Here is an 8,211-nt window from a genome sequence, read left to right as displayed (position 1 = left end):
AAAAGACCAACGGTAACGGTTAAACCGTTAAACGTCCGGTGTGTCCTCTAAAACACGGTGTTTCGTAGGTTTTTGTTTGTTTAGCACCTGGCTGATAAGGACACAAGGTTCGTCTATATTTTGTTTTCCACTATACTTGATAATAAGTGACTTTATTAATGTATTTTACGTAGTTTTGCTGAGTTAGAGAGAGTGTGTGTGTGTAAGCTTGCAAAGACGCCATTTCGGCTCAACCCTTCATGTTAACAAGCAATCAGCATTCCTTGCTACTTGTAGTAAGAGATGCTGCAGCTAACGTTATGTGTGTAATGCAGTAGCAAGAGTAGGCTATGGTTATAGCTGCATTTTCTGTGTAATTTTCACTATTATTGTTTTGTTTATGTGTAATTCATTTTAAAGGGGGACTAATAATTAAAAGTTAAAGGGACTGTTTGTAACTTTTTACAGGTATAAATCACCCGGGTCTGTTTCCCTCGCGCGCACATGCGTTCAGACTCCCTGTGGACACGTACCATCAGACTCCAACACAAACTACACGGAAGCACTAAAACCAGAAAGTTATATCGAGTGAAGCCCGTCTTGCAAAACAGTGTTGGCCGCGGTCGGAGGACGCGGAGGAGACCATAGCTTTGGTCTCCAGGGCTGCGTTCGAATAGTCAAATAATTGCGTCCTAACGTCTTTTCCTAACCCCTTTTCCTTGACATAAGTGGAAAACGTCATGAGGTCAAGGAAAGATGAGAAGGAGAATTCAGAAGGAGTTAGGAAAAGACAACAGCGGTGTTAGGAGAATCCGATTGCTCTTTCACTAGGCTCCGTCATTATGATGCGACGGCGGCGGATGTTAGTGACGTCAGTCTGCTGTGGTGAAACTACAATGTTCTGAAGATGGACTACAAAAGGCGCTGCTTCTCTCTGCGTTATTAAATAGGTCTTTCAGTGACAGACTCCTTCACCTGCGGTTTGTGAAAGAGATATACCACAGCTCCTCCTCCTGCTGCTGGAACACTCTATCAACATATAATAAAGGATCATCTGACCTAACGTGGAAAAATATCACTTCATTACCCAATTGGAATTTAAATAAACAGGAATATATGATAACTATTGAGTTAATTGTTCGAGTTATGGAGAAGGGGTAGGACCATATACTGTAAGTGTAGGCTGTACTTCTTCCAACTTCTTTTCGAAATATTCTTAATATTTATTTATGTTGATTATTTGTTAATTGGTTGTTTACTGTTCATTTTATTAATTATTCTTTTGTTTTTTACTGAGATATTTGTTACATGTTCGAAATAAATAATTAATTAAAAATAAAGTGAAACGAAATGTCATCATGGCTGCTACTGAGGTACCTCCAGGTCATTTCACTCAGTTAGGAACCTTCCTAAGCAAAAAGGACTATTCGAACGCGACCCAGGGCCGGAGTCTCTGCTGTATTCTGGTCCTCTGCCTGATTGCCTTCACTCACACACCACGCTTGTTCTTGCTCCACCTCACGTTCATGCGCGCACACTCCACACTGCAGAAGAGTTAGTTTTGCTCTGAGAATATCTAGTGAATGTACAGTGGACGTTTGTGCAGAAATAAATGCTGCAGCTCCTCCAGACCAACAGAGGTTTCCCGTGTCTTTCATTTTTATGTTTACACCCGTTTTTTCTACTGCGACATGTCAAAATGTCTTTTGTGACAAAGGCCTATAAAAACTTGCTTTTTGCATTTAGTTTACATTAATTGTTTACTAAAATGTAAATGCTTTGTGATTGCGGAAACTGATAATTTTCATCTGCAGTCCCTTAGTAGAAAGTTGGACCTAACAGCAAAAATTAAGTCTTACATTTTGATTGCAGTCTGACACATTACATGTCTTATACGTTTAAAGTGACGTGTGTGTTATATGCTAGTTGTCATGTTCTGGCTGTGCCAGTCTCTTGTTATTATTTACTTTTGTGATTTTGGATTTGGTGTCTTCTATATTATTCCGGTGTTTCCTGTTTTATTTTGTAGTTCACTCCTCCTGTCTTGTCTGGTCTTACTTCCCTCCTTTGTTTGTTTTCCCGCCTTTTGTTGATTGTCTGCCCCGCCCTGATTTGTTTCACCTGTGTGTAATCATGTCTTGTATTTAAGCCTGTGTGTTTCCCCTCTGTCCTTGTCGGTTCGTTTGTCTCCCCAGCCCCGTCTACCTTGTCCTCCGTGTTCCTTGTTTCCTCCTGCCCGTGTTTCTCGTATCTTCTGGTTTGTAGCTTGGTTTTGTTCTCAGTTTGGTTTTTTGGTGTGTTTTCATTTGTACTTTGTGGTTTCTTTGTACTTTGTTCCCCTCCCTGTTTTGTGGTTTTGGATCTTTTCAGCTTTATTAAAGCTCGCTTTTATTTAAAAACTACCTGTCCTGCCCGTTACTCTGCGATTGGGTCAACTTGGTAAACTCACCACACGACACTAGTATTGTGTAACTGAAATAAGATGTTAGGATTAAATGGAAAAATCTGAATTTAGATGGTCACCATTTTTATTTTTTATCTTATTTTGCAAACTGACAGTCTTTTGCACTATATCACTTATGCTTTGATCATCTGTGATGTTTTTAAAGTGCTACGGTATATTAATAACATTTAAATTGATTTTAATATGTAATATAATACACACGACTGCCAAATTGGAATTGGTAAATGTATTTAATGGGGCAATCTGCAGACTGACTTTGTGTATGTGTGTGTGTGTGTACTTGTCATTGCTTCTGTCTCAGATCCTGAGGGATTTATGAACAATGTCAAGTTCCCTCTGAAGACCTGAGTCTCTTCACTGCCTCTTAAAGCTTAATGCTCCCTGACTGAGTGGCACAGCGAGAGCCACACACTCTCTCTCTATGTGCCACAGATAATGCTAAGAACAACCTCTCAATTCCAGCTCCCCTCCTCGCCTAATGTGCCCTCCTTCCTCTACCGCACGCACACGGCCATTTCCATTCAATGAGACCGCAGCGCAAACGTGGGCGATTGTAATGGAAAACACTAACATTGTCCCTAATGGTTTCCCATCCCAGGAGAGTTTTAAAACATATGTAAATTTATGTAAACCCAACAGAAACACATATTTACAATAGCACGGGGTAATCACAATATGACGACATGGTGCGCTGGCCTTGTAGATGGAGGCGCCATGTGTCATTAGTCTCCTTTATCTCTTTTCTGTTTCCTGTTAAGGCATCAGCGCAACAATCACTCACAATAAGAATGAAAATGATCTGCGCTCATCTCTGGCAAAGTGATGAAGAGGTGGAGGATGAAGACGAAGGTTTTGGACCCTCACAGATGCTGGATGCCTTAAAGGTACAACACACTTTATAAACTCAGTTTGTTAAATATTCAATAACAAAAACGTGTTCACTGTACAGGTTTTAAAAGCGTTAAATATCAACTCAAACCAGACCCAAATGAACAGAGGAAGGAACAGAGGATCATAACTTGGTGACTTGTAGAGTTGTTCCAATGCCCAAAATTTGGGATTGGATATCGGCGAGTACACCAGTCTATGCACCGATCTGATACCATAATTTATCAACCCAGAAAAAAACCGATTTGTTTAACTGGAAATCAATTCTTCTTCGCCACTCCAAAACAGTAGCTTTCACTGTGCTGTCGCCCTGGATGTATCATGGCTGCCACTGGCAACTACTGTTTTAGATCAGCAAAGAAGAACTGATTGCAGGTAGTTTGTTACGTGACAATGGCAAAACAACAACAGTGCGGTGCTAGTGGAGAGTGTAACGGTAACAGTAGACAGAGCGAGGGAAATGTCAGCCATTTGGTAATATTTCCCAGTGGAAAACATTTGAAGACGCATCACGAGAAAGAGCACGACAGCTTCAATTGTGGCTGCAGCACTATAACAAATTATTAAAGGAATTTATATTTATTTCTAGATTTAGTTTTTAAGATACTGTTGCACTGCTGTTCCTGTCCTATTTAAAGTCTAATTTTTTAAATTGCAAGCTGCTAAACTCAAACAAGGCACAAGGATGTACGTAAAAGGGTACAAATGCTGGCATTGTACCTGAGTAGGGTGTGTGAATATTGCACCATGCAGGACAAATTAGCACACAGGCTGTCCACTGAGTAGACAACTGAGAGAATACAGAATTGTTATTTATTCTTGGCTTCATTTATTTATGTTCTTTGTAACTGACAAACTGAATAATAAAAGAATTATATGTATTTGTTAATGTTTTACAAAGGGTTTAACCTGAGCCAGGCCATACATGGTCAGTAGTTAGCAGCTGTTAAATAATAATAATAATAATAATACTAACAATAGATATTGATATCAGATCAGTACTCTGTATTGGCTGATACCCCAAGTTCAGGTATCGGAATCGGTATTGGGAAGGAAAAAATGGTATCAGAACATCTCTAGTGACTTCCAACCTCTGAGAACAAATTTCAACATTTCTATTGTGGAAACAAATAACAGCAGCAGTTCCTTTATGAGAAATCAGTCACTTTATTTTATTCTCACTCATCCTATCATAGAAAGCTGTCAGTTTTTGTTTAGACAAACAAAGACTTATTTCACACATACTAATGTCCAAACAGGATGCTGATTTTCGCCAAAAAATAAATATAAAGATCATCTAATCATGCCTGTGATGTCAGACTCTTAATTTTAAAGCAAATATGTTTATTAAAAGCAAACAATGTCTAAGTTTATGTTATCAATACAATACAATACAAACAAAACAAAGTGTTAAAATCTTGAGGTTTCTCAATGAAAGAGATAAACAAGGAAGGAAAGAACTTTTTCAATCAGTAAACATGAATGTCAACTTTAAGGGGAACATATGAAAAACTCTCTTTTGGGTATCTGGAGTGTCTACCAACCTACAAACTGTGAAATAAGACAACCCAGTCAGTTTTTTGTGGGCTGCCTAAATCAGAAGACATGTGATTCAACAAGCCATTCAGATTTGGCTCACCTTCCTACGTCACATGCAGGCATATACCACCTACTGCTTGAGAACTACCTTTGCAAAGGTGCACAATCTTTTAGTGTTTCAAACAGAGGTTTAATCAGACAGACAGTAAGAATAAAAAAAAAAAGTGTTTTTTGAACATTAAAACATGTAAACATGTTCTAGTAGAAACCCAAAATACAAGTATGAACCTGATATGTCCCCTTTAACCATTTCATGGTTAACATTTATTAAATCTTTATTATGGCCCTAAAAAGCCAAAGAGCAGAAAATGCCTGAGTTTATCCTTGTAGAGCAGAAGAGTGAAACTCAAAATATTAAAGATTTTCAAGAACTCAACTACCTTTGCTAAAGCAATAGTAATTGTGTTAACTTCTACTCATATTTCATTTTGTTATAATGCGGCTAACAGGTGTAGTTGTTTGTGTTTTCACATTCACTGGGTGTATTCAAAGCTAATTTGACCTGAAGACCCTGAAGTTAGCAGCCCAACATGTGGCCTCCAGGCCTTACTTTTTGCTCTGATTGACCAGTTGTTCCACCTCCTTCATGAAGCGCAGGCAGAGCTCATCCTGCCACGGCAGGGCGACACACTGTACCGCCACGGGCAGACCCTCAGCTCCAGACACAGCCTTAAACACAAACACAACATCCAGTCAGTCAACAGTCAGCAACCAGAACCACCACAGTCTCCTGCCTCCATCTACTGACCAACTGTGGAACTACTGTTTTAAGAGAGTCACTTAAATAGCCTGAGACTGAAGTTCAGGGGCTAATGTGAGTTAGTTGGAACTTTACTTCAGAGAAATACAAAAGTCAACATAGATCACAAGTTCTTAAAATTATCTCTCTGAAAAATTGAGTAGGCTCAATTGGCAGTAGTTTAATAAACAGACCATGGCCTTTGCACACCAAGTCAGTATTTTTCGTCCGAAATTGTCGCAGATTTAAAAATAAATACAACCTCCCATTGTGTCAATCACGCTTACACACCGACTCCGAAACTTTCGGCCCTCATTAAAGTTTTCAGAACAGGTTCGATTATCTCTGTTTTTTTTTTTTGCAAATCCACAGAAGGGTTACTTGAGCCACTGTCTGTGTAAACGTCATCATCAAAAATGACGTCTGATAAACTGATTCACGTCTCCAGTCCCTGCACAAAGCACTTTATGATAAAGAAATAAAAGAGTACAAAGATGCAGAATTTATTGATAGATTGTGGCAGGTCATTGCAGAACAGCTTGGAATAGGGAATGATCACAAAACAAAGGCTGTACTAAAGATTAGACAGTAGTCATTGTGCTCTTGGAAGATAAAAGATAGCTTCTTGCAATGTCATTCATTCATTAGCCCCGCTTGGGGCTATCCATGGCGCTATCCATTAGGGATGTGCATTCCAAGCATTCTATTAAGTAGTCAAATGCTCGAAGAAAATCACCAAACAAAAATGCATTATGCAAACCCTGGGTTCAATCCAACCCAGTTTTGAACTGTGGACCAACATGGTTCTATCTTCCTCTAAATTAACTCAAAATGACTGATCTGAATCATATAATATACAATACATCATATAATATACTGATATGATAAGACGGATTAGCCTGTATGTTTTGGGATAAATGATTAAGAACAGGTTCTGACCATATTCAAAGCTCTCATGGACTTTGTTCTGCAGAACAAACTATAAGGTGTTAGGCAATCCCTGCCATGGTAACCCGACATAACCCCAAGTTGCAGGCTTGACCTGAGAAGACGATGTCTGTCTCCGCTCCTTTGATTGCACTGCCATGACGGCATGCCGCCACAGTGCGTGAGCGTCACTGTTCCGAGAGTTAACGATGCTCACCCTCATTAGTTGCAAACGGATACATGCCGTTCACCAAAAACACAAGCGCAATACGGTGTATTTGACGACCTGGCAATGAAACCGGGCTGTGTTCCACCGAAAAGCTCCGGTGCACGCATATGTTTGTGTTGTTGCAGAAAGAGGAATTTTGGTATCAGTCATCTCTTACTGACATGTGTTTTCTTACCTGTTTGAAGAGCTTTTCCCAGTGGTCCTGATGAATGCCCTTATAGTGCTTGAGTTCCTCCTCATCCTCTGCCGTCACCGTGGAAACAGTAACAACGCCAGCAGGAAAGGTGAGTAGATTGTAAAGTACTGTGTAAGAGATAGCATCTGGAAGGACAGAAAATATAAACCGGTTATACACTAATATCATTGCTGTTCTGTACAGTAATCATGAGAATGATGTAGGGAGATAACTCCCTAGCTCTTTGGAGCAGTGGTCTGCCTTTTATGGTGTATTGTACGTTTAAGTGTACCGTACTGAAAAGCTTGCCACAGTAGAGGAAGTTATAGGCTGGTCCGGTCACAGGGCACAGCAGCACGTCTATGTTGCATCTTCTCCAATCTGCTATTGTTTCCTGAATGTAGTCCTTATGAAAACACAAGAGAATTCAAAGTCCCCTGTATGCATTCATACATGAACAAGCATCATTAGCTGACATCTAACAGTACCTCAACAGCAGCATGCTGCTTCCACAGATCTGCAACAGATCTAAAAATGAGGCGGAGAAAGAATCAGTATGTTTTGACATTTTCCGCATTACATGCAATGTGTGAGTAACAAAACCTCAAGAGCAAACTGTCACGTCAAAATCACTTTCTTACCCAATTCCAGAGAGAGCACTGAGCATGGCAGAACCACGAGGAGACTGCAAAAGACAAGACATAAACACTAAGTATCAAATCACACTGTAAGGGCCCTATTTTAATGATCTATAGTGCAGGTCTAAAGTGCATGGCGCAAGTGCATTATGTCCGTGTCTAACTCCACTTTTGCTAGTTAAGCAGTGCATAATCTGGGCGCAAAGTAAGGCACAAGGGGCAAAGGGGTTATATTTAATGTGTCTTAATCATCTTATCATAGGTGTGTTTTGGGTGTAATAGGAATCAAACTAATCAGAGTGTCATCTCCCATTCCCTTTAAAAACAAGGTGTGCCTGGATTAGGCTAAATATGATGAACATGTATTGAGAAATAATGAAAACTGTATTACTTTCCGATGCAACCCACGAGGGGCTCGGACCGGCTCAGTGGAATCCTCTGGTGATGCATTACGCACGGGCTTTCGGCCGGGCACTGCCAGAGAGGCGGTGCTTAATGCGCGGATCCATCAGCATCAAAATGCCGCCGTTTAGGGGGAGAGGTACCGCAAACTTTGAAGTAGTCTACGCCTAC

The 8,211-nt window shown here is 40.1% G+C and overlaps 1 protein-coding gene and 1 long non-coding RNA gene across 4 annotated transcripts in view; one reads left to right on the top strand and one right to left on the bottom strand.

Annotated features, from left to right (window-relative positions):
- On the top strand, nucleotides 1-7,125 carry LOC119488570. The gene is made up of 3 exons (XR_005206985.1): nucleotides 1-107; nucleotides 3,202-3,327; nucleotides 7,011-7,125. It is a non-coding gene; the product is annotated as an uncharacterized LOC119488570 (long non-coding RNA).
- LOC119488568 (vitamin D3 hydroxylase-associated protein-like) overlaps nucleotides 4,468-8,211 on the bottom strand; it is a 29,665-nt gene continuing 25,921 nt past the window's right edge. The window contains exons 12-16 of one of the 3 annotated variants that reach the window (XM_037770346.1): nucleotides 7,642-7,685; nucleotides 7,489-7,528; nucleotides 7,298-7,406; nucleotides 7,001-7,146; nucleotides 4,468-5,599 (exon numbers count right to left, since the gene is read on the bottom strand). In XM_037770346.1, coding sequence (XP_037626274.1) covers nucleotides 5,477-5,599; nucleotides 7,001-7,146; nucleotides 7,298-7,406; nucleotides 7,489-7,528; nucleotides 7,642-7,685 — 462 coding nt within the window. In that variant the 3' untranslated portion in view covers nucleotides 4,468-5,476. The remainder of the gene's footprint in view (nucleotides 5,600-7,000; nucleotides 7,147-7,297; nucleotides 7,407-7,488; nucleotides 7,529-7,641; nucleotides 7,686-8,211) is intronic. The other 2 variants (XM_037770347.1, XM_037770345.1) reach the window with 2 other exon arrangements.

This window comes from Sebastes umbrosus, chromosome 5 (assembly GCF_015220745.1).
Source record: "Sebastes umbrosus isolate fSebUmb1 chromosome 5, fSebUmb1.pri, whole genome shotgun sequence".
NCBI classification, from domain to species: Eukaryota; Metazoa; Chordata; class Actinopteri; order Perciformes; family Sebastidae; genus Sebastes; species Sebastes umbrosus.
The sequence above is the reverse complement of the archived record's forward strand: the minus strand, read 5'-3'. Positions and strand labels throughout refer to the sequence as shown.